Source organism: Sorex araneus, chromosome 2 (assembly GCF_027595985.1).
Source record: "Sorex araneus isolate mSorAra2 chromosome 2, mSorAra2.pri, whole genome shotgun sequence".
Lineage (NCBI taxonomy): Eukaryota > Metazoa > Chordata > Mammalia > Eulipotyphla > Soricidae > Sorex > Sorex araneus.
This window is the reverse complement of record NC_073303.1, coordinates 200,153,939-200,178,848: the sequence shown is the minus strand read 5'-3', so window position 1 is coordinate 200,178,848 and position 24,910 is coordinate 200,153,939. Positions and strand designations below refer to the sequence as shown.

At 60.5% G+C, this 24,910-nt stretch overlaps 1 protein-coding gene across 1 annotated transcript in view; it reads right to left on the bottom strand.

Moving 5' to 3' along the window:
- Positions 1 to 2,983: 2,983 nt before the first annotated feature.
- Positions 2,984 to 24,910, bottom strand: part of SIM2 (SIM bHLH transcription factor 2) — a 40,645-nt gene continuing 18,718 nt past the window's right edge. The window contains exons 4-11 of the mRNA XM_055128511.1: positions 23,809 to 23,917; positions 21,850 to 21,935; positions 19,403 to 19,602; positions 15,268 to 15,374; positions 10,744 to 10,891; positions 7,778 to 7,946; positions 4,968 to 5,376; positions 2,984 to 3,453 (exon numbers count right to left, since the gene is read on the bottom strand). Of these exons, the coding sequence (XP_054984486.1) occupies positions 2,984 to 3,453; positions 4,968 to 5,376; positions 7,778 to 7,946; positions 10,744 to 10,891; positions 15,268 to 15,374; positions 19,403 to 19,602; positions 21,850 to 21,935; positions 23,809 to 23,917 (1,698 nt within the window). The remainder of the gene's footprint in view (positions 3,454 to 4,967; positions 5,377 to 7,777; positions 7,947 to 10,743; positions 10,892 to 15,267; positions 15,375 to 19,402; positions 19,603 to 21,849; positions 21,936 to 23,808; positions 23,918 to 24,910) is intronic.

Genomic DNA, 24,910 nt, shown 5'->3' with positions numbered 1-24,910 from the left:
ATAAATTTTTCAGACTTTCTATATAGTGTCGACTCACTTTTTTTTTAATAAAGATTCCTGTTGGATACAGTATTTTTATTCTTATTTAAACATTTTTACAAAATAAATAGTTTTACATAGTAAGGAATATGGATGTTTCCGAAAGTATTAAAAATCACATGCTTTAAGGGGGATGCATTTGTGACAAACGTATATGCGTCGTACAATAGAAAAATCTTATTACTCTAAAGAACAAACATTAGCAAAACCGAAAAGTACAAAAAGTAAGAGCCTTTTAACTGAGGTGAGGAAAAAAATCAATTTAGTGTGTTTACATTTTAATATCTGGGTGGAAGAGGCCCAGTCCAGATCTGAGCAGGCTTGGAGATCTCAGCCCAGGGTCCTGCACACCTGGGTTCCTCTGCTGGTTCAATGGGATGATAGTGATAGTGACATTTTAATAATAAAGTTAATGTGACGATTTACTGTAGGAACAGATTTTGTTCTTTTAGAATTTGCATCTTTTAGGAAGACTGCAGAACTTTTGCCTGGACGGTTTTTCCCCCACGATTTTTTTGTCACTTTTTCTGGGCCACACTCAGAGGGTCACTCTCGACTGTCTTGGGAGAGTCCTTCAAGGTGGGCACCCATTCCACTCCTGCTGCACACCAAGCCTGCCCCCTCCCGCTCAGCTGTCCTCGCCCTGCCCTGGGAATTGGAATATCGTATGTAAAGTGTAGGTGAGCTGCAGAAAGGCATTTTAGATAACCCGGAGCCTACAGCTCACTTGACTGCATGCGTTTGCAGATGTGGTTCATTTCGCCAGGGCCAGCTACCACGGTCCACCTCAGCTGCCTCTTAATTCCCATCACCTTTCCAACCTGTACGGGTAGCAGGTACAGTGCGGGGGCTAGGACTCTGCAAAGGACCCAGGGGTAGTCAAAAAGACCTGGTCCTGCGATTTCCTCAGCCCTTCCTCACACCCTTCCCTGCTGTGGGAAGGTGGCTCTTCTCCAGAGTCCTTCTCTGCACTTCAAGGAATTCCTCTCCCAGGAGGCCGGGAAGCAGGGCCAGCCGGCCCGTCTGTAACTGGGCGTCACCCCACTGGAGCTGGTGTTTTGGTTCATATGCTAGCACCGACTGCTCTTTCTCTTCCTTGTCTTTTTTTGTGAGAAAGAGACGTATGCATTAGCATGCTTCCTCTCTCACGCCAGGGTCCCACGGAAGCCAGGAAAGCAAACCCCCCCCCCCCCCCCGCTTGTCTGTGTGGGCTCTGTGGATGGAGAGAACCACTCTGCAGGTGCCCCTCCCCCCTCACCTGTGCACTGCCGGCTGGCCCGGAACCTTCCTTCCCGTTCTAGGCAGTGAACCGCCAGGCCTGGCGAAACAAGGCCCTCTCCCTACACTGTCAAGCACTTACCGTTAAAGCCCGTTTACGTTCTCTCTCTCTTTTTTTTTTTTTTAAATAATTCAGAGGCCTTAGATCTTGGACTCCTCCCAAAGCTGTCATGGCATGTACTCACGACAGCCCACCCCCGCCATGGCTAATAACCAGGTAGACACAAGAGCATTTCGTAATACTTTATTGAAAAATATCGGCTGGTATCTTCTGCACCTTCAGGGAATAATGGTTCCGTTTTTGAGGCATATTGTGTCCACGCACTCACCTAGGGCTGCTGATTGCTGATGAGGTATAGCTGAGTGTGGCACCAGCTGGGTCCCCCGACCCTCACCCAGCCCCCTGGACGCCCTGACTGAGGTTCCTGCTGGTTTCCGGTGAATTTGCAGATTTCACCGGTTCCCGAAGGCAGCAAGGCCCCGGCTGGCTTCCCTCACTCATCTCTCAAGTGCCAAGGGTCCAGGGAGGTGCTCGCTGCTTCCAGAACAAGGGATTTCAAAACAGGGGTGAAAAGCCTCTTTCCCCTCAAAAGAGTGGAGAGCACTCCCTAGCGTAAACCATTTCTGAAAAGCAGCAGAGCGATGGAGTGTTTGTGGTGTGAAGCTGGTGGAAAAGACGGAGTTTTCCATGCACGGAAAGACCCTTTGCAGAGTCAGGATCTGACGTGGATCAAGGAAGAAACCTTGAAGCAAAAAATAAAAAAAAAGGAAACAAAAAGTACTGGACAAGGCATCTTCCCGACAGTGCTGGTTCTTTATTAAAGGGTCGCCTGCTCCGCCCGTGGTGTGTGGAATTTTCCAGCTTGTGGGCAGGACGCAGACAATATGAATGTCTCGTTTTCCTACGTCCCTTGGGCACGTTTTCTTCCACGAGGCGTAGCCCAACGAGTCTTCAACATTGCACATGCAAGTTAACAACCTCGCTCAGCACTACCTGTCGCCAACACGACCCGAATCACAGGTCTCTGTGATGTGGGTCCTTCTGCCAGCCTGTCATGCCCTCCACATGTCATTCCCATAAAATATCTGCCTCTATATATATAATTTTTTTTTGCATTGAATGCCTGTTCAATATATTCTGAAGGTGCTATTCTTGGCGTCACCAAGAGTTCGTGGGGGTTAAGGAGGTAAGAACTTAGGTTCACCCTTGGTCTCAGCTGCTTGACTTTTTTTTGGTATTGAAAGCAGAGGTTGGAGTGAAACAACTCTTAAACGAGACTCTTTAAAAATGACTTTTTAAAGACAGCATTGCTGTCTGTTCCGGGGGGCTTGCATAATAATCGCCCTCTGCCTTTCAAGTGCGGGGTGGGGGGGAGTCCCCTCCTCCTCCAAGCCACCCCTCCCAAGGCGCGTGGCACCCACCTGATTGCTTGGGGGTGGGGTGGGGAGCCTTGTGCACCACCGCAGAAAGGATGTAGCCGCGCACTGGGGACAAGGCAAGCCTGCCACGCCCCGTCCCCCCCCCCTCCAGACCAATTTTTGAAGTCCAGGGGGGTCTTGATGCGGTGGGGGGGGCACGCAGCCAGCCACCCCCAGGAGGAGCGTCTGCCAGCCCCGGTTCCCTTCCCGGGCACGGGGCACCGACCGCGCGGCCCCGGGGAACCGGTCACCTCCCGTTAGTGATGATGACCGAGGCGCCCAGGTAGTGCGGCAGGGGCGCGCCGGGCGGGGAGGCGGCGGCGGCGGGGCCGGGGGGCCGGGGGCGCAGCGCGCCGCCCGCCGCAGCGTCGGGGCCGCCGGGGCCGCCCGCCAGGTGAGCGGCGGCGGCGGGCGCAGCGCCCCCCAGCGGCCCGCGGCGGGCCAGCACGCGGTGGTAGTTGAGCAGCACGAAGGGCAGCTGCGGCGGGGGCGCGCCGGGGGGCTCGGGGGGCGGCGGCGGCGGCGGCGCGCAGCACTCGGGCGCCCCGCGGGCCAGCGCCAGGCGCGGCCCGTCCCGCGCCGCGTGCCGGACCCCCTTGGCCGGGCCCAGCGCCGCGTCCTCGCGGTAGTGGCCGCAGCTCGGGAAGCTGGAAGGCGGCGGCGGCGGCGGCGGCGGCGCGGCGTCCTCGGCGAACCTGCGCGCGGCGGCCACGGGCGCTGCGGGGACAAGGCGACACTCGGGAGCCCGCCCGCGGCGGCGGCACGGAGCAGGAGCGCGCGCGCAGAGCGTTGGCCCGGCACGTGGGTTCGGTCCCCGGCACCCCAGAGGGTCCCCCTGTTGCCCCCAGGAGTGCGCGCAGAGCCAGGGGTACGCCCCTAGCATCACCAAGGGGCTGGGACAGGTAGGGCGTCTGCCTTGCACACCGATGACCTGAGTTTGATCCCTGGATCCCCATAAGGTCCCTTGAGCCTACCAGGAGTGACCCCTGAGCACAGAGTCAGGGGGTAAGCCCTGAGCATCTCCAGGGTGACCCCAAAACATAAAAACAAACCCAGATATGAGGGGCTGGAACGGATAGGGCGTTTGCCTTGCACGCGGCGGAACTGGCTTGGATCCCCCATAAGGTCCCCTGAGCCTCCCAGGAGTGACCCGTGAATGGAGAACCAGGAGTAAGCCATGGGCATCATGAGGGGATGGAACGGGTGGGGCGTTTGCCTTGCACACTGACGACCCAAGTTCCATCCCTGGCAACCCACAAGGTCCCCTCATCCCACCAGGAGTGACCCCTGAACACAGAGCCAGGGGTAAGCACCAAGCATCACCAAGGGGCTAAAACGGGTAGGGCGTTTGCCTGGCACATTGATGACCCGAGTTTGATCCCTGGGTCCTCATAAGGTCCCCTCGGCCCACCAGGAGTGACCCTGAGTGCAGAGCCAGGAGGAGCCAGCCCCGAACACCACCACATGTGGCTCCCCAAACATAAAATCAGACATGTGGTTAGCTTAGATGAGGCACGGGATCAAACTAGGGTCAGTTGCGTGCAAGGCAAGCACCTTATCCACTGTGCTGTCTTTCCAGCCCCTTCGGGCTTTTGTGGGGGGGTCCCTACACTTGGCGGTGCCTGATGTTTCCTCCTGGCTGCACTTAGAGATCACTCCAGGGGGTGCTCAGGGGACGTATGCGGTGCTGGGGATCGCGTTAGGCATGGGCCATCTCTCCAGTCCCTCTTATTTGGTTTGTCTTAATTTTGGGTCACACCTGGTGGTGTTCGGAGCTTACTCCTGGTGCCATGCTCAGGGATCACTCCAGGTGGTACTCTGGGGGCCACACTCGGGTCAGCAGCATGCAAGGCAAGCGCCCTCCAGCCCCTCTGGCTCTCCTGACAGTTTTTATAGGGATCACGGCGAGGGCTGGGGAGGCAGCCCGGGGCCATGGACACCCCAGGCCTGTGCTCCATCACCCTGAGTCACAACACTGCCTGAGGCCGGATAGAGCATCTCCTCTGCCCTTTGCATTGTCACTCATGCCCGCCCCCCCCCCCGGCTCGGGGCCCAGCACCCAGCACCCAGCACCCAGTTTTTTCTCCCTGGCATGGGGCAATAAGACCTGAGCACCAGGAGAAGGCACAGCCCAGCCACGCGCGGGGAGAGGGCTCTCCCTCCACATGCCACCGCCCGCCACCCCCGCCGGGCGGGGGGTCCCCAGCCCTGCCCTCCCCCACACCACCCACCTTCGTAGCTGGGCACCAGGCCGTGCCGAGCAGGGGTCACCGGCGGCTCTGAGAGGTTCTTAGCTGGAGACGGGCTGCTGGGCACGAGGGGGTTGGCATAGTGCCACTGGCACTCGCCGCTGGCTGGCAGCGTGCTCAGGAAGAAGCGTGCCATCTCGCAGGGCGTGCCCGCGGGGGGCCCAAACTTGGCGGGCAGCATGGGCTTCTTGCTGCCGAAGACGGGCGCGTCGAGGGGGAAGTGTCCGTAGTGGTAGGAGAAGGGCAGGCTGTAGGAGGGCGCGTACACCAGCTCGCTGCCCTCGGCGTGGAGCTGCTGCTCCGGGGGCACGGGCGCGGGCGCCGGGGGGCTGCCCCGCCAGGGTCCCAGCTGGCCGCATTCCATCCTGTCCATCTGGAACGAGCTGTATTGCTGTGGCGAAAAGGAGATGGGTGAAGGCTCCGTGGCGGGCCGGTGTCCACCTTCCCCACCCCGAGGCTCCACAGTGCCCACCCCCATCCCCTAGCCCCAGGTGGGACACGCCCTCTGCAACCCAGCTGGGTCCCAGGGGCATTCAGGGTGCTCCATGCCTGCTGGAAGGAGAAGCAAAACAGCGGGCACTGGTGGCATTCAGAGTTTGAAGAGTGCTCAGAAAGCAGGGAAGGGGGGATGGATGGAGGGAGGGAGGGAGGGAGGGAGGGAGAGAAGAAGGAAGGAAGGAAGGAAGGAAGGAAGGAAGGAAGGAAGGAAGGAAGGAAGGAAGGAAGGAAGGAAGGAAGGAAGGAAGGGAGGAAGGGAAGGAGGGAGGAAAAGAAGGAAGAAGGAAGGCAGGCAGGAAGGAAGGGAGGGAGGAAGGAAGGAAGGAAGGAAGGAAGGAAGGAAGGAAGGAAGGAAGGAAGGGGGAGGGATGGAGAGGGAGGGAGGGAGGAAGGGAGGGAGGGAGGAGGGGAAAGGAGGAGGGAGGGAGGGAGGAAGGAAGGGAGGGAGGGGGAAGGAAGGAAGGAAGGAAGGAAGGAAGGAAGGAAGGAAGGAAGGAAGGAAAGAAGGGGGAGGGATGGAGAGGGAGGGAGGGAGGAAGGGAGGGAGGAAGGAGGGGGAAGGAGGAGGGAGGGAGGAAGGGAAGGAGGAAGGAAAGGAGGGAGGGGGAAGGAAGGAAGGAGGGAGGGAAGGAAGGGGGAGGGATGGAGAGGGAGGGAGGGAGGAAGGGAGGGAGGAAGGAGGGGGAAGGAGGAGGGAGGGAGGGAGGAAGGGAGGGAGGGAGGAAGGGAAGGAGGAAGGAAGGGAGGGAGGGGGAAGGAAGGAAGGAAGGAAGGAAGGAAGGGGAGGGATGGAGAGGGAGGGAGGGAGGAAGGGAAGGAGGAAGGAAGGGAGGGAAGGGGAAGGAAGAAAGGAGGGAAGGAAGGAGGGAAGGAAGGAGGGAAGGAAGGAAGGAAGGAAGGAAGGAAGGAAGGAAGGAAGGAAGGAAGGAATGGGGGAGGGATGGAGAGGGAGGGAGGAAGGGAGGGAGGAAGGAAGGAAGGAAGGAAGGAAGGAAGGGGAGGGATGGAGAGGGAGGGAGGGAGGAAGGGAAGGAGGAAGGAATGGAGGGAAGGGGAAGGAAGGAAGGAGGGAAGGAAGGAGGGAAGGAAGGAAGGAAGGAAGGAAGGAAGGAAGGAAGGAAGGAAGGAAGGAAGGAAGGGGGGAGGGATGGAGAGGGAGGGAGGAAGGGAGGGAGGAAGGAGGGGGAAGGAGGAGAGAGGAAGGGAGGGAGGAAGGAAGGGAGGGAGGGGGAAGGAAGGAAGGAAGGAAGGAAGGAAGGAAGGAAGGAAGGAAGGAAGGAAGGAAGGAAGGAAGGAAGGAAGGAAGGAAGGGGGAGGGATGGAGAGGGAGGGAGGAAGGTAGGGAGGAAGGAGGGGGAAGGAGGAGGGAGGGAGGAAGGGAGGGAGGAAGGGAGGGAGGGAGGGGGAAGGAAGGAAGGAAAAAAAGAAGGAAAAAAGGAAGGAAAAAAGGAAGGACCAGTGGCCTCCCAGCACCACTGGGAGGGGCCCCGGTGGCCCCATTTCACCACCGGTCGTGACCCTAATGATAACAGTGGCCCCCCTCCCCTCGCAGGAAACTGCTCTGGAAGCAGGGTGCCCACTGTGTTGGTGCTTGGCCCGAGTCACGAGGAAGCTCCGGGGACGCTGCCCTGCCAACAGGGCCGTGTCGCAGCTGCAAGCAGCGAGGAGGAACTAACTCTGAGTGACCTGGGCTGGGGTCAGCACGTCGCCGTGCAGCCGCCTTCTGTTAGAGATTAACTGGGCTGTGACTGGATGGAAGTTGAACAAATGCCTTAGTGGGCTGTTGTGTGGAGCTTGCATAGACGCTGACGTGGGATATACGGGAAGTGGGGTGCAGAGGTACAAGGTGGCCTGGTTGACTGCATCAGGAACTCCGTGCGTCATTAGGCTACAGAATAACATGGACTTTAAGGAGTTTTGATCTGATGTGTCTTAATGTTAAGTACTCTGATGTGTGCGGGATGTCTTGACCGTCAGCCCCCCAAAAAGGGGCTGCAAAAGCCAGTCGGTGCTAAGTGGCCCGAGTTTGCTTTAGCCCCCCACTGTCAAACATCCCACACGCCTCGCTTATCTCTGCACCCCCCGTCGATCACTCGAGAACTGACAGCTGTGAGCTGCGGGTCCGAGTCCCGCCGGCCGGAGGGGCATCGCCTTGGCCCGCTTCCTCCTGGCCCCGGCCAGGCGGTCCTGAAGCCCGGCACCGTGTCCCCAGGCTGGGTGCTGGCTTGTGAGCAGGACGTCCCAGGGCTGCGACTCCCCGCCCTGCCGCCCCAGGGGACCCTTTCCCGGCTGACCTGTGTGGGGTACGGGGTCGTTCTCAACTTCGTCTTCATCTTGGCGTGTTTGGGTTTCGCTAGCTTCCGGGTTTCTTGTGAGGTAGACAAGGCCGTCCTCCACGAGTCCTGGGACTTGGCCGTGGACACCTGGTCCAGGGACAGCCGCAGCTCCTTGTACTCCACGTCACTGGGGAGTGAGAGGCCAGGTCGGGGGGCCGCGGTCCCCCCGGGAGCTGCGTCTGGGCACCATCTCCCCGGATCCCCCTGCGGCTGCACAGACTCATTTATTTTCTTACTTGTTTTTTTTGGGGGGAGGGTCACATCCGGCGATGCTCAGGGGTTACTCCTGACTCTGCACTCAGGAATTACCCCTGGTGGTGCTCGGGGGACCATATGGGATGCTGGGAATCAAACCCGGGTCGGCCACGTGCAAGGCAAATGCCCTACCCGCTGTGCTATTGCTCCAGCCCCTTATTTTCTTACTTGGAGGGGGGTGGGGGGGAGTGTTGCTCAGGAGCGGTTCCTGGTCTGTGCTCAGGAGTGAGCTCTGGTGGTGCTTGGCGTGGGGGGTGGGGGGGCGTCGGGAGTGCTGGGGAGTGACCCGGGGTTGTGGCCACGGCTAGCATTCCCACTGCACTGTCTCTCCAGCCTCGGGTCGCATTGTGGGGAGCGGGCAGCCACTCCCAAGTGATGCTTGGGGCGGAGGGGGGGCCCAGGGGCCCAGGGCCGTTTAGTGCAGGACGTCACGCTGCTCGGACCCCACAGTGCAGGGGGATACCCCTGGTGGTGCTTGGGGGACCATGTGGTGTCAGAAATTCAGCTCGGGTCCAGCATAGACCAGGTGTAGCCCTTACTGTCTCCCGGACCCCAGGGCTTCATCTTAAAGGGCCATTTGCTGTGACCCAGAAAGCCATCTTCGTGGGGGCACAGGGTGGAAACGCCCAATGATAGAGACCCCACGGTTAGAGACCCCGAGATTAGGACCCCAAGGTCAGATCCCCCGAGGTTAGAAGCCTCCAAGGTCAGAGCGAACCCCTCCAGGTTAGAAGCCTCCAAGGTGGGGCTGGAGTGATAGCACAGTAGGTAGGGTGTTTGCCTTGCACGCGGCCGACCCGGGTTCGAATCCCAGCATCCCATATGGTCCCCCGAGCACCACCAGGGGTGATTCCTGAGTGCATGAGCCAGGAGTGACCCCTGTGCATCGCCGGGTGTGACCCAAAAAGCAAAAAAAAAAAAAAAAAAAAAGAAGAAGCCTCCAAGGTTAGAACTCTCCTAGGTTCCAGTTCCTCGAGGTTAGGACCCCTGAAGTTAGCACCCCGAGGTTAGGACCCCTGAGACTAGAGTCCCCCCAAGGTAGACTCTAATCAGAGTCCTCCCCGAATGGGACCTGTGGTGGTCAGTCTCAAGGCCTCCTTGGGAACAGAGTCGGGGGTCAGCGGGGTGCCTTCAGTCCCCAGACCCCAAATACACTCGGGAAACCCCCAATGCTAAGGAGTGTCTCCAGGGTCCCATGGCCTCGACAGTTGGCCCAGGTGGGGAGGGGGAGGGGACCCTCTCAGACCCCATGAGTGTCCAGTGTGATCTGTGTTCCCGTCACCCACCTCTGTCCAGGCCCTGGACACTGAGCAGCCAGGCCAGGTACACGGAGCCCTGCTTGGGGCTCGGGGCTCGGTGGGACCCTCGGGGTGGGGAGGGGGACCCTCGGGATGGGGAGGGGGATCAAGTTCATGCCAGGGTGGGGTGCCAGGTGCCTTAGCGGCATTGCAGTAGGGTCCTGGTCATGTCTCAGGCAGCGGCCATGCAGGAGGTGGGGTGGGCAGGGGGAGAAGGCACCGGGGGTGGGGGGCTGGGATCTGGGGGAGAACACGGGTCCTCCCCGCTCCAGGCCCCGCCTCAAGAACGGAATGTCCCCTCTCCCAGCCGCGCTGCCACCTCGGGCCACCCTGGGTCTGTCTGTCTGCTCTGCTGCCAGACTGTGCCCAGGACGGGAGCCCCCCCCCTCCCAGGTTCCCACAGCCACCGAGCATCTGGGCTGCCTCCACCACAGAGTGAAGCAGCTGGACTGTCCACAGGGTTGTTTAAATAAAAACAAAACAGGAGACAATGGGGGAGGGGAGGGAGGAGGAGGGTGGTTTGGGGCTGGGGAGGAGGGTGCCTATGGGGAAGGGGTCCTTGGCACAGGTGGAAGGGAAGGAGGGGATTCATAGGGGGAGGAGTCGCCGTGAGGAGGAGAGGGAGGGAGGGAGAGTTGGTGAGGGGGAGAATGGAGGAGAGAGATGTGGGGTGAAGAGGAGGATGTGGGTAGGAGATTGGCATTGGGAGGAGTGGGGGGAGGGAGAGGAGGTGTGCAGTGGGTGGGAGGAGGGGTGAGTGGGGAGGAAGGAGAGGAGGTGTGCAGTGGGTGGGGAGGAAGGGTGAGTGGGGAGGAGGGAGAGGAGGTGTGTAGTGGGCAGGGAGGAGGGGTGAGTGGGGGGAGGGAGAGGAGGTGTGTAATGAGGAGGAGGAGGAGGGGTGAGTGGGGAGGAGGGAGAAGAGGTGTTAGTGAGCAGGAAAGAGGGGGGTGGGGGGAAGAGGGAGAAGAGGTGTGTAGTAGGCAGAGAGGAGGGGTGAGTGGGGAGGAGGGAGAGGAGGTGTGTAGTGGGCGGGGAGGAGGGGTGGGTGGGGAGGAGGGAGAGGAGGTGTGTAATGAGGGAGGAGGGGTGGGTGGGGAGGAGGGAGAAGAGGTGTGTAGTGGGCGGGGAGGAGGGGTGGGTGGGGAGGAGTGAGAGGAGGTGTGTAATGAGGGAGGAGGGGTGGGTGGGGAGGAGTGAGAGGAGGTGTGTAATGAGGGAGGAGGGGTGGGTGGGGAGGAGGGAGAGGAGGTGTTAGTGGGCAGGGAAGAAGGGGATGGGGGAGGAGGGAGAGGTGTGTACTAGGTACAGAGGAGGGGTGAGTTGGGGGAGGGTGGGAGGGCAGGGGCGAGAGAAACGAATCGGCTGACTTACGTGAGCACATAATTGACACTCACGATGCAGTGGGGCCGGGAGGAGCGGCTGTTGTGCACGACGGTGGCGCAGCTCTGCACCCACACCCAGCCGCCCCGCTTGGACAGCAGCCGGTAGTACTTGGTGGTCACCTGGCCCTTCACCAGCACTGCGGACACAAGGGCAGGGGCTGGTGAGCGGGCTGTCCCCCAAGCCCCAGCCCTGCGCTGCACCCTGGGCCCCTGCACGGAGTCCAGAGCGAGCCGGGGCCATGGCCCGCGGGGAGGCCACTGCCGGGCTCGCAGCCGTCCCCGGCTCCATCCCGGCACCCTGCGGGGTCCCTGTGTCCCAGCAGGACTGGCCCCTGAGCACAGAGCCACGAGGAAGCCCAGAGCACCCGTGGGTGGGGCCCCCCAAGCCCCACCCGGAGTTCCTGGGGCCAGGGGCCAGCTAGCACACACCTTCACATGTCAGCCTGCCTGGCCCCTGGTCCCTCACTCAGCACCGTGGGCCAGTGACCCGTCAGGACCAAAACTGTGTCTCTCCCCCGCCTTGCTCTAACCCCCTAGGAGGTGGGCTGTCTGGGGGCTCTGATCCCCGTCACCCAGAGGGGCCGCCCTTGCGGGGGGGGGGGCGGGCAGCAGCTTCCAGAAAATTCGCTTTGGCTACCTCTGGGGCTGAAGGAGATGCGGCCCATCGGCTGCTGCCCCTCAAGGGCCGGCTGTGACCAACACAGGCCACACGACTTCCGAGGGGTTGCGGGAGCCCCTCTCGCGCCCACCAGAAATGCTTGTTCCAGGCCAGCGCGACAGCACAGCGGGGAGAGCGTTTTCCCTGCACGTCGCCAGCCTGGGTTTGACCCCCAGCACTGCCAGGAGTAATCCCTGAGCACAGAGCCAGGAGTAAGCCCTGAGCACAGAGCCAGGAGTCAGCCCTGAACACAGAGCCAGGAGTCAGCCCTGAACACAGCCAGGAGTAAGCCCTGAGCACAGAGCCAGGAGTCAGCCCTGAACACAGAGCCAGGAGTCAGCCCTGAACACAGAGCCAGGAGTAAGCCCTGAGCACAGAGCCAGGAGTAAGCCCTGAGCACTGCCGGGTATGGCTCAAACCCCCACGAGAAAGGAAAACGCTTTTTCATGGTGGGGGTTTGAAACCCTTGCAGCCTCGTCAAGCCTGCCCAGGAACCTGGCTGGCTGCCAGCCTCTTCATTCTCTGGGGCGGAGCGCTAGCATGGCTAGCACGGCAGGCAGGGTGTTTGCCTTGCATGCAGCTGACCTGGGTTCGATCCCTGGCATCCCATAGGGTCCCCTGAGCACTGCCAGAAATAATTCCTGAGTGCAGAGCCAGAAGTAACCCCTGACTGAGCATTGCCAGGTGTGGCCCCGAAACCAAGAAAACCAACCAACCAACCAAACAACCAAACAACCCCCCCAAGGCAGAACGTCTCCCTTTCTTTCCCTGATCTTCCACCTCCCACTTCTGCCGACCCTGTTTGTAATCTGCACTCGTGGGGTCCCTGGGGAGGCCATTTCACCCACAAATGCTCCTGGCTGCCCGGCTGGCTGCGCTGCCCATTCAGCTGCTCAGGCAAGTCCCCGATAGCACCGAGGAAGGCTCTGCTGATGGGGGGAGGCCCTCGACCCACAGCCCCCTCCACCTGCAGCCCTGCCCAGGGAGCTTCAAATAAACGGAGTCTCGTGTGACCCCGGCGCGTGTGAAACCCACTGGCCGCTGGCGGGAAGTTCCTGTCCGGGAGAGATGCCTTCTGAGACTTTTTCTGAGACTCCCACTGGGCCCTGGAGCTGAGCTCAGGGCGGTGAGAGAGGGAGACCCCCTGGGGGATGCCCAGGGCCCTGAGAAGCATGTGGCACCCAGGAGGGGCCTGGGAGGGCGAGAGGGTGAGCATTTGGAGCTGGGAGCGTAGGATTGTAAGAGGTGCTTTGGAGGTGTCCGATTGCAAGGGGATATGTGGCAACCCCTAGAGAGTTCTGCAGAATGAGGCATCCAGGGGTGGCCGGGTGGCTCAGTGAGCAGAGCAGGAGGGTGGACACAGCACGTAGGAGCCCAAGTCTCTGTACCCAACGCCCCATGGTGCCCGGAGCACTGACGGGGTAGCCTCCTGCCAAAGCCCACCCCGGAAAAACCAAGGAGGGGAGGATGCAGGCAAGTGAGGGGCTGCTATTGTTCTTTCTTTCTTTCTTTTTTCTTTTTTTTGCTTTTTGGGGCACACCTGGCGATGCACAGGGGTTCCTCCTGGCTTTACACTCAGGAATCACCCCTGGCGGTGCTCGGGGGACCCTATGGGATGCTGGGAATTCAACCCGGGTCAGCCGTGTGCAAGGCAGACACCCTCCCCCCTCCCCTCTGTGCTATGGCTCCGGCCCCCAGGCTGCTAATTCTTAGGGGAGGGTGTCTGCTGCGTGCTGGCGGGTCCTCCCCCAAACTCCCTCCAGTCAGCACCACCGTGCAGTCTACACCTGCGGCCCCAGGTGGCTGCGTGGCTCAGAGTCACATCCGGCCTAGGGAGGGGAAGCAACAGCTCAGGGGAGAATCTCCCCAGGGGACACGCTGTCCACAGTGACAGGCCCTGAGGAGGGTCGGAGCCCCCCAAAGACCGTGTGGCCCTGGGCTGCAGGGATGCGCTGAGCACGCAGTGTGGCTTCCGGGCTCTGCTTTCCAGGCCTCGGGCTCCTCCCGACAAAGAGATGCAGGGCTGGGCGGAGTGGGGTATGCTGACCACCCCCTGTGGGATGAACCCCCTTGTGGGGGCTGTGGGAGAGAGACCCCTGGCTTCTCTCCCCCGTCGACGGGCAGTGCCAATGTTCTATCTCGGGGCTTCTGCCATGCCTAAGACTCTCCCAAAGGCATCCCAGACCAACAGGGGTGGCGGGCGGTCTGTGGCTCTGAGCACTGGACTTGCGAGCATTAGGTCCTGAGTTTGATCCCTGGTGCCACAGGCCACGGAGCAGCTGGACACGAGCCCAGCCGCTCCGTGGCCTGTGCTTCCCGGTGCCCGCAAACCCTGGCTACACATGCCACAGCCAAAGAGTGTGGCCCCTGGTGAGCGTGCGTAAGAACAGCTAAAGCAGGGGGCTCTTACAGCTCCATAGATGCCACCCCTGAGAAAGACTCTGCCGAGTGGTGTGAGAGGAGTGGGGAAAGCCTTTAAATCCCCTGATTCTTTTCTCTCTGCCTTGTTTGCCAGATCGCATAGTCTTGGTCGCAAGCTTCCATAAAAGGGGCTCAGTGGGATACAGAAGCCCCCAGTGTGCTCCTGCCTCCATACAAAGGGGCTGGGAACCCCACAGTGCTGGGCTTTCACCCTGAGCATCCTTCCCTAGCCTCAGCACCCCACTTCTAGAATGTTCAAGAATGTTCTAGAATGTTCCAGAACGTTCTACAATGTTCCGAAGGGCAGCAGACATCCTCTTGAATGAGAACACGCACTTTCCCTTTCCTGTCCATTCAAGTCTCCTGTAATTGCCTGGTGGGCAGAGGAAGGCCTGGAATCCCCGTTAGCCACGCTGACCTACATGCCCCGTATGTTCCAGCTTCGCTACCAAGCTCAGACCCCAGAGTGACGAGGTGCTTTCCCGACGCTAGGATCTGGCTGTTAGACGCAGAGGAGGGACACAGCTCTTCAGTCACCGGGTCTCCATGTGCCCACGAGGCGGCCATGTACTGCAGTGGGGCCTTGGCTGACACTGAGCGTCCAGACAGAGTGGCTCTGAGCACTGGCCTTGCGAGCATTAGGCCACCAAAGGGACACGCAGCACAGGCCGCCCACTCCAGCGATGCAGAGACTTGCCCTCCTGCATCCGAGTCTGCACGCCCGGCTGGGCTCGGGCCCCCCTGCAGCTCCTCCCCGCATCTGCAGCCCATCTCCAGCCATGCCTGGGAGGATGAGGTAGCCCACGCCATCCCTGTCCGAGGCCTGGCTCCTAGGAGCGGCCGCTCCTGTCGTCGTTGCCGTGACAGGCACCGCACCCCGATCCAGATGTTCCGCAGACGGCCCCCGCCGGCCAGTCCAGCCCCGTTACTTCACTCTTTCCACGTCCTCCCGTTCTGGGAATGGCCCACCTGGGCAGCCGGCCAGTGGACGGAGGCTGGACGCCAGCTGGGCCGGGCGCCCTGTGCTGCTTGCTGCCTGCTGGCTGTGTGACTACGGGCGAGGGCCTTAACCCCTCTGAACCTCAGCGTCCTCCACGCGAAACCTCACGCTCTCACGCTGGCTGGGGGACCGGTCTAAACCACGGAGACGAGGAAGGCCGTGGGGGGGGGAGCCTGGGCACCTCTCCCTCTCTTGCCTCATTGCAGGGGAGTCCAGACAGCCTGGGGAAACTCGGCCTCACCCAAGAGCCCACACCCAGGGCCCTCGCACCCTGGCCGCAGTGCTCGCTGGAAGGGTGAGCTGGGCCACGTAACCGGGGGCTTGCACCCACGTGCCCGTGCATGAGGCATTGCCCAGAACTAGAGTGGGGTGCTCGGGGCCTCTCCACCGGGGCGCGTGTGTGGCAGGGGGGCGGGGGGACGGGCGGTACTCACGCAGGTGGTGTGCGTAGCGCAGATGGAACACGTCGCAGCCGTGCACGTGGTGGTAGAGGGTCTTCTCGATCAGGTCCTGCGGCTCGTACCCAGTGAGCTCGGTCACCCTAGCGGGGGAGGGGGGCCCAGGGGCCGGGTGAGCCACGGGGCCCTGCGCTGCTCCTGCCTTGCCTTTAAACTAATATTGGTTTTGCTAACTAATCAAGTGCTAAAAGGCTGGGCGGGGGAAGTGTTGATTTTGGAAAGGGAGAATGACCTTTTTTACAAGGAGAAAGCCTTTGAACTGCAGCCCCGGGCAGGATGTAGCCCTGTTCCGCTGCAGGAATGCTGGAATGTTCTTCAGAAACCACCGGGCGAGGACTGAATGGCTGGGAGGGCTGAAAATGTGTCCTTTGTCAAGGGGAAGCCATCCGAGGGTGCAAACGACTGGCCCAGGGTTCTAATGTTAGGAGAAAGCCGCCCCTTACTACACGAGGGAGGAGACCCCACTTTATGGAATCTTGGGGGGGCGGGACGGGAGGGGGGGCGGCGGGCGGCAAGAGGAGAGGACAGCCCTGCCTCCATCTTTGTCACTGCGGCAAAGATGCATCCTGTAAACGGGCCCTTTTTCTGCGGGAACCCCCCCCCCCGGGAATGGTACTTTCACCATGCCATGTGACACACACCTCCTTCGTTTCCAGAACTTTCTCATCATCCTAACCTGAAATCGCCCCTGTGGACAGAGCGTCCCCACCCCCTGCTCCCGGGAACGCTGGCTCTCTCCTTTCCTGTCTCTGTGGATTTCTGCCTCCCAGTGCTGCCCGCGGGGTCCACTTGCTTCCCCCGCTCCCACCTCCCATCCCCCGTCCCCGTTTTAGAGTCTATCCCGTGGTACCCTGGGTCCCAATTTCCGGCTTTCTCTTTTCTGTAGTTGCCGTCTTTCTGTCCGTCGCTTGAGGAATACTGGGCTGTCTCCACGGCCTGACCACTGCCTGCCTGAACCTCTATATCTCTGCTTGCCCCCCGCGCCCCCCCACCCATGCTGGGAATGGGCACAGCTGGTCTGAGAGTGATGCTACAGATGGGGACTTTCTAAGGGTGGGAGTGAGGGGGTCCCCCGAGATGTTCAACCCCCCTCTCAGCGGAAGATTGTTTTAAAGATCCTAAGAAACACCACAACATATTCTGATTGGGACTCGGGGAAAAAAAAATTGGCGGCGGGGGGCGGGGGGCGGGGGTTGGGGCCCCGTGCTGTTGTGCTTGGGGCTGACTCCTGGTGGGCTCGGGGCACCACGTGGGAGGCCGGGACTGAACTGGCACTGGCCTCGTGCAAGACTGAGACCTCAGAGGAGGCTCCGTGGCAGCTCACTATGGGAACAGGAGCAGGTGGTCCCCAAGGCCCAGAAGTTAGTGGCCCCTCTGGGCTCCCACGGGCCCCTGGGTCTTCTGAGCCCTCATTTCCGTTCTGCAAGGAAAGGTGCCCCTCGGCATCCTAGACCCACCCGCCCAGCCCGGCCATCCCAGCTGCTTGTGGCGGGTGTCTTGTCTCCCGGGCTGGAGCCAGGGGTGGGGGGTGCCGAGCACAGCGGGGTGGGCGGGCCTGGGGGCTCCGGGTCCCTGCAGTAGGTGGGTCCTGCTGGGCTCATTTCCAGGGTGTTGCCTGCAGGTGGGAAGGGACGGGCTCCAGGTGGGTGGGAAGGGGCGCGGTGCAGAGCCCTCGGGGGGCCCCTGGGACATGCCTGAGCCCCCCCCCAGCCCTGCAGGCCCTGCTTGAGTCTGATTTCCCCTGGCAGGGAACTCCCGCTGTCTGGCTTCCCCCAGAAGAAAACCAGGCACCTCAGCCTGCAGGATGAAAGCGCCCCGGGCGTGTCAGTGAATCAGAAACACATGGGGCCCGCTTGCCCGGGAGAATGAAAGGGGCAGCTCTGGCAGGGCGCCGGGGGTCTTTCCAGACCTCCAGTGTCTGAAGACCCGTCAGAGGGCCGTGCCAAACCCCAGGCTCTGCCGGGCTCACCCATCCTTAGCTAAAGCACCAGCTACGGTTTCAAAGAGAAATAACCACAAATAACCGGGGAACAGGATTTGGGGGCCAAGCTGAGTTCAGTCGTGTCTGGGGTCAGTGCGGCCACGCCCACCACTCGCCAGGCCGCCCCCCAGCCTCGCACCAGGACCACCCTCACCTGGAGCTCAGGCACAGAGACTGGCCCCCAGCCTCTCCTAGCCCCTCATGCTGCACCAGAGCTGGTGGGTGTGAGGACCACCCCCACCTGAACTTTCTTTCCCAGGGGGTGGGAGTGAGCCACACCCAGCCGTGCGCAGGGCTGACTCCTGCAGTGCTCGGGGGGCCCTATGGGATACTGAGGCTGGCATTCAGGAGAATCCGTCTTTGCTCTAAGCTTCCAGTAGGGTCTCCCAGGCAGACCGGACACCCAGGACGGCCGCCTTTCTGGTCCACTCACTTCAGGGGGGGCTATGGCCCTTCTCCTGAAGCGGGGGGACGTTGGGGTGCACACAGCCTGCCTCCAGGGCCCCCCTCAAAGCGATCTGCCCCAGGGCCAGAGCAATAGTAGTACAGCGGGGAGGGCACTTGCCTTGCTAGTGGCCAACCCTGATTCCATCCCCGGCATAGGGTCCCCAGAGCCCACCAGATTCCCGAGACAGGGCCAGGAGTGACCCTGAGCACCGCTGGGTGCCCCCAAACCAAAAATGGGCTCCGAGCCAGCCTGCAGGCGTTCCCGGCCTTTCAACACACGGAGAAAACCCCGCTTCTCCCCTGGGGAGACCTTCCCACCCCCAGCACGTCTCAGGCTGTGTTTGTGGGTGCTCTTGAACCCCCCCCCCGAACACTGGTAGAAGCCTGTCCGCGCTCCCACCTCCTTCAGGAACGAGTCTGCAGCGGGGGCTGCTCCAAAGCGTGCTCCGAGGGTCCCTGATTCTGGAAGGACCGAGTTTCGACCACAGCCTGAGGCTCCCCTTCGGGCGTCAAGCCCCTTGTTCTCCCTCCCTGCCTTTCTCACAGGGGCTGCTCCCCTACCCCCAAAGTGAGGTGTGCCTTTTGCCAGGGCTGGGTGGGGGCGACCACGGTGATTCTGCTCATTCCCCCTTGGGGTGTCATCACCCCCCAGCGCAAGGCATTTGGGTCTCAGCCTCCCTGTTGTTGGGTAAGTTTGTTTTTCTCCAACAAAAAGGTAATGTAAAAGGTAATGTAAAATAAACAATTTTATGTTATGTGCCATTTGCCACAATAAAGTGAAATTTTTTTTTTCCTGGGGTTGCCGACATAGCACAGCAGGGAGGCTCTTGCACGTGGCCAACTTGGGTTCGATCCTTAGCACTAGATACAGTCCTCTGAGCCCTATCGGGAGTGATCCCCTAGCACAGAGCCAGGAGTAAGCCCTGAGTACCACTGGGTGTGGCCCCCAAATTAAAAAAAGAAAAATTAAAAAGCATCCATTTTACTGCACTCATTTGTGGAACATAAAATAACATAATATGAGACTGACACCCAAGGACAGTAGACACAAGGGCCAGGAAGATTGCCCCATGATTGGCAGACTGCCACATGAGCTGGGGGAGAAGGCAGCTGGGATAGAGAAGGGATCACTGAGTCAGTGAGGGTGGGAGGGATCGCTCGGGATGGGAGATGTGTGCTGAAAGTAGATAAAGGACCAAACGTGATGGCCTCTGAGTATCTGTGTTGCAAACCATAATGCTCAAAAGGAGAGAGAGAGTAAGGGGGAGATTGTCTGCCATAGAGGCAGGGGGAGGGTCGGGAAAGGGGGTATGCTGGGGACATTGGTGGTGGGGAATGTGCACAGGTGGAGGGATGGGTGTTCAATCACTGTATGACTGAAACTCAAACATGAAAGCTTGTAACTATCTCACGGTGATTCAATAAAAAATAACCATTTTGATAATAAGGTGAAAATTATGATCATTTCAGAGCAAACAAAACCCCATTATGGGGGAGGGAGCGATAGCACGGCAGGTAGGGTGTTTGCCATGCACGCGGCTGGCTGGGGGTCCCGGCATCCCCCGTGGGCCCCCACGCTGCCCGGGTTTCCAGGGTGTCCACCTTCCCCCTCTGGCCCTCAGTGAGGCTCGGGCAGCCTCTGGCTTCCGGGAGGAGCCCGCAGGGACCCCCCAGCCCACTCACCTGGAGTCCAGGAAGATGAGCTTCAGGTCCAGGCTGGCCCTGAACATGAACATGTTGCTGTGCAGCTTGATCTCCGTGATGGCGCTGGGCGGCAGGGACTGGCCCACGGCCACCAGCCCCACGATCTGGTAGCAGGAGTCATACAGGGACATGTCCAGCACATACTGCCTGATCTTCAGGTAGCCGCTGCAGTGGATGACCTGCGGGGGGCAGGGGTCAGTGCGTCAGGGCACGGCACCGCCTCCCCGCCGGCAGGGGGGGGGTGGCGGCCCACAAGTTTCCTCAAACGTGCTGGGATCTTCGGCCGCTCGGCCTGGACAGCACACGCCCTGCTCCTGGCGTGGCAGAAAGGCAGCTGTGTTCTCTCTTTTACTGTCTGTTGGTGGCCACACCTGGCCATGCTCAGGGCTGACTCCCAGCTCTGTGCTCAGGGCTCACTCCCGGCTCTGTGCTCAGGGCTGACTCCCAGCTCTGTGCTCAGGGCTGACTCCTGGCTCTGTGCTCGGGATTGCTCCTGGTTCTGTGCTCAGGACTTACTCCTGGCTCTGTGCTCGGGATTGCTCCTGGTTCTGTGCTCAGGGCTGACTCCTGGCTCTGTGCTCAGGGCTCACTCCTGGCTCTGTGTTCAGGGGCTTACTTCTGGCTCTGTGCTCAGGACTTGCTTCTGGCTCGGTGCTCGGGCTTACTCCTGGTTCTGTGCTCAGGGCTTACTCCTGACTCTATGCTCAGGGCTTACTCCTGGTTCTGTGCTCAGGGCTTACTCCTGACTCTGTGCTCAGGGCTCCCAGTGAACTTCACCCCTGGCCTCAATGTACATGATTTTAAATTCATTATAACTCAGGTGTTATCACCTGGTGGTTCGTAGAAAACGCTTGTTACCAGGGCTGGAGCCATAGCGCAGCAGGTAGGGTGTCTGCCTGGCACACAGCAAACCCGGGTATGATTTCCAGTACCCCTCGAGGGTCCCCTGAGCACCATCAGGAGTGATCCCTGAGTGCAGAGCCAGGAGTAAGCCCTGATCATCCTGGGTGTGATCGACAACACCCCCCACTCGGCCCCCCCAGAGAAAAGGGAAAGAAAGAAAACACAATCCCTCGTTATAGTCGTGAGAACCAGGAGAAAACTGCAGTTCCCAAGCACAGAGAAACAGTCATTACGCAGACAAAAAACTTGGAGACCAGGAGTGTCACAGCCAAGACAAGTCTGGTCCTAAGGGCAGGCCGTCAGCGAGCCCTTCCTCCACACAGCTGAGGCACACCGACCCCTCTGGTCCGCTCAGGGACAGGAAGCCAAAGGAGTGAAGCTGGTTCAGGGTGAAGAGACAGGACGGGTCAGAGGTCAAGTGCCTGCCCCCCCCCCACCATCCAGAGGAGCAGGACCTGGAGCAATGGCACAGCAGGCAAGGCACTGCCCTCATGCAGCTGACCCAAGTTTGGTCCTTGGTACCCCAGGTGGTCCCCTGAGCCCTGCCAGGAGCAAGCCCTGAGCACAACCTGGTGTGGACCCCAAAACAACAACTCAATTCGGTGGAGTTGAAAGCAGAATCCTCTCCCTGTGGCAGAAAGGGCCCCGCCCTGCATCTCCAGGGGTCCTCCCTCTCGACCCACGCAGAGAAGTAAGAAAGGGGTCCCCCAAACTGGAAAGCTGAGTGGCATGAAGTGAGAGAGCTCAGAGTGCAGCGTCCAGAGTCGGGAAGGGGTGAGGGAGGAGAGGCTGGAGGGGGGAGATGGGGAGCGCCGAGGGGGAGGGGGATGGAAAGGGGCAGAGAGGGAGGAGGTGGGGGAGGAGGAGCTAAGGACACAAAGGCAGACATGAGCTGCCCCGCCCCCTCCCCTTCCCTGGGACCCCCATAGCCACAGGCTCACCCTCCTGGGGGAGAAGATGCAGGATGGATTCTCTCTGGGGGTGGGGGCGGGACCCCAGAGCAGGCTTGATGGGGGGGAGGGGGCTCAGCTGGGAACCTGCACCCTGCCCATCCCCCAGCCATCCTGTGAGGCGAGGAGGGGGGAGGGGGCGGGGGTGCCCTGCTCCCCAAATCCTAGGAGCTGGAGTCTGCAGGGGAAAGGCACCAACCAACGCCCACCCCTTCTCTGCTCCTGTCCTGGTGTAAGGCAGGGGGGCGAGGGACCCTTCAAGCCCTACCCGCAGAGGACCCCTCCCCACACAGCAGCCTGGGCCAGTCCTGTTGGGCCGCAGACTTCCGGTCACCCTGGATTTGGCCGTCGTCGTGCAGGTAAAGGCCACCTGTCTCCCCAGAGCACTCACTGCTGCTCCCCCCGCCCCCCCTCTACTTCCTGCCTGGGACTTGGGTTCTCAGGGAAGTCAGGCACCTGCCTGGGTGCAGTGAGACCTCCCCCACCCCACCCCTGCTGGGGGGCACGGCTACTCTTGGCCCCACACAGTGAGTCCAGGGCAAGCCCTAGCCTCAGCCCGCAGAGGCCCCACACCTTGTATCCGCTGCAGGTCAGGCCAGCGTTCCTCTTGGCCAGCACGCACTTCATCCGCAGGAAGAAGGAGCGCTCCATCTCGTACTCTGAAAGCAGGGAGGCTGGTCACGCCACCGCCCCTGTCCCCCCTGCAGGCCCTCCTCCCTCCCCCACTGTCCCCGGGCCCGGAGAGCTGGCCAGAGCCCAGGGTCCTGGACGCAGGAAGCCGCTTACAGGGGCAAGACCCAGATGCTCTCGTTCAGTGTCCGGAGAGTGGACAGGCGAGCAGCCGCAGCCCCAGCCCTGGCATCGACACTGGCTGTGCCCCTGGAAAGAGTTCGTGCTCCCCTCCAGAGACCCTGAGGGCTCGTCTGTTTGGGGTGACCCCTCCCCAGTCTCTCAGCCGTGCCCACTGCACCACGGCAAAAGCAGTTAATGCCCGTGAGGGAAGCTCTCGGCTTTATTTTTATTTCTGTGTGTGGTGAGGGCTTAGGGGTCACCCGGGAAGTGCCCAGGGCTTACTCCTGCTCTATGCCCAGAGGCCACACCTGGTGGGGCTCAGGGGGTCTCTGTGCGGTGCCAGGGACTGAGTCAGGGCCAATGCATCAAGGCAACTGCCTTACCCCCTAGGAGGCATGTCGCACTGTCCCCCCATCTCCCACACGGCTGCTGGGCAGCTGGGCCGGGACTGAGCTCAGAAGGATCCGAGAGAAGACTGACAGGAGGCAGGTCCTGGCCCCAAGACGGGGCAGCCTGCTGGTACCAGGGCACGAAACCTGTGGATTCCTGCTCTAGCAACCATGTTTTATTTATCAAAGTCACACTGCCGCCGTGACAGTTAGCAGCAAGGCCAGGGCGGGAGAGACAGCACAGAGGGGAAGGCCCTTGCCTTGCACGTGGCCCACCCTGGCTCCATCCCCGGCACCCCATAGGGTCCCCCAGGCCCCTGCAGGAGTGATCCCTGAGCACTGCTGGTTGATCCAAAAACAAAACAAAACAAAACAAAACAATCGCAAGAACCTTTTACAGAAACCGCCAGCTTGTCTGACCCTCCCTCCCTCTCCCCTCCCCCCTCACTGTGCCCCCCAACAATACTCGGGGAGCGGGGGGGGGCACCCTGGTGATCCTCAGCCAACAGACATGACAGTTCAAGGTGGGGGGGGCAAGGATGTGGTGTCCCTCAGACCTGCCAGTGTCGGGAACTGCCCAGTGCTGCTGGGCACGGGGAGCCCCGGTGACGGAATTTGGGTCCTCGTGCACCCGGCCCCGGAAGCAGCCGTGTGCTTGCTTCAACAGCCCACAGGGGCCACGAGGCAGGACAGTCTCCAGTTCCCGCTGTGGGCTGAGCCCACCCGTGTCACCCAGCCCGGCAACTTCCGCTTAAGACACCCTGTCCAGGTGTCTGCAAACCCTAAGGCACCTCTGGGGAGAAGCTGTGGGCTGCTCTGGACGGGGTCTGCATGAGGAGGTCGAAGTGTGCGTGTGTGTGTGTGAGTGTGTGAATGTGTGTGTGCATGTGTGTGTGCGTGTGTGTGTGAGTGTGTGTGCATGTGTGTGTGCGTGTGTGAGTGTGTGAGAGTGTGTGAGAGTGTGAGTGTGTATGTGCGTGTGAGAGTGTGAGAGTGTGTGTGTGCGTGTGAGAGTGTGAGAGTGTGTGTGTGCGTGTGTGTGGTGTGTGAGTGTGTGCGCGTGTGTGGTGTGTGAGTGTGTGCATGTGTGAGTGTGTGTGGTGTGTGAGTGTGTGCATGTGTGAGTGTGTGTGAGTGTGTGTGTGAGAGTGTGAGTGTGTGTGTGTGCGCGTGTGTGGTGTGAGAGTGTGTGTGTGCATGTGTGTGTGTCTGGTGGGGTGGGGGATGGGAAGGAGGGGCTTGGGGTCTGGGCCCTAAAAGGAGGGAGCAGGAGCAGATCCGCCCCCCCCACCCCAGCCACATGGAAACCCATTCAGGGCTCTTCCCGGAGTCTCTGCCTAGCAGCGAGTACCTTGGAGCAGGTGATGGTGCAGCGGCTGGTGGGCGGCCAGGACTGCCGTCATCTCGTCGTGGTCCGAAGGGTGGATGTACTCATAAATGCTGTTGCCCGTCAGCTCCACCTGCAGTGCAGGAGAGGGTGAGGGTGGGACAGACCCCAGGGAGCCAAGCCAAATGGAAGCCAACATCTGAGGAGAGCACAGAGGCTCGGAGCTGGCCTTGCGAGCATTAGACTGCAAGGTTGGGCCCCAGGGCCCCCACATGCTACCTGCCCAAAGCTGGCTGCTCTGCCGAGCTCCCCTGCCCCATGGGTACAGACGCCTCCCTGCCTGGTGTGTGCGAGCACCAATGGGACCCCAGGGAGTACCACAATCATGAAGGTGGGAGCCCCCGGGGCATCGAAAAGGCAAAGAAGGGCAGTGGGCGGGGAGATAAAATTTTGATTCTTTGGAGCCAGGTAGTACAGCAGGTAAGGCATTTGCCTTGCACGCAGCCGACCCAGATTCCATCTCCAGCAATCCCCTAAGGTCCCCCGGGCACCGACAGGAGTAATTACTGAGCACAGAGTCAGGAGTAACTCATCATCATCATAGGAGATGACTCAAAAACAAAAATTGAAGAAAAATTTTATTTTTGTGTTTTTAAATTATTTTGATTCTGAGCACTGTCACCTGGCAGTGCTCAGAGCTTATTTCTGGCTCTGCACTCAGGGATCACATGGGATGCCAGGGACTGAACCTCAGATGGCCACATGCAAGGCAAAAGCCCTAGATTCTGTAGAGCTCTGGCCCCTCAAATAACATTTTTTAATTTGGGGGCCAGAGAGGTAGCACAGTGGACGGGGAGCTTGTGGAGCATGTGAACAAGCCAGCTCCACCCCCACATGCCCATGTGGTCCATAGAGCCTGCCAGGAGGGATCCCTGAGCAGATATGGCCCAACGACAACAGCAACTTGGTCCTTAAGTTAGAATATGTTGGGGTGTATCCTGGGATCTTTAGAACCACCTTCCACTGAGGGGGCTGGAGCGACAGTGCCACGGGCAGGGCACTTGCCTTGCATGTGGCCCACCCAGGTTTGACCCCTGGCATCTCACATGGTCCCTTGAGTGATGCC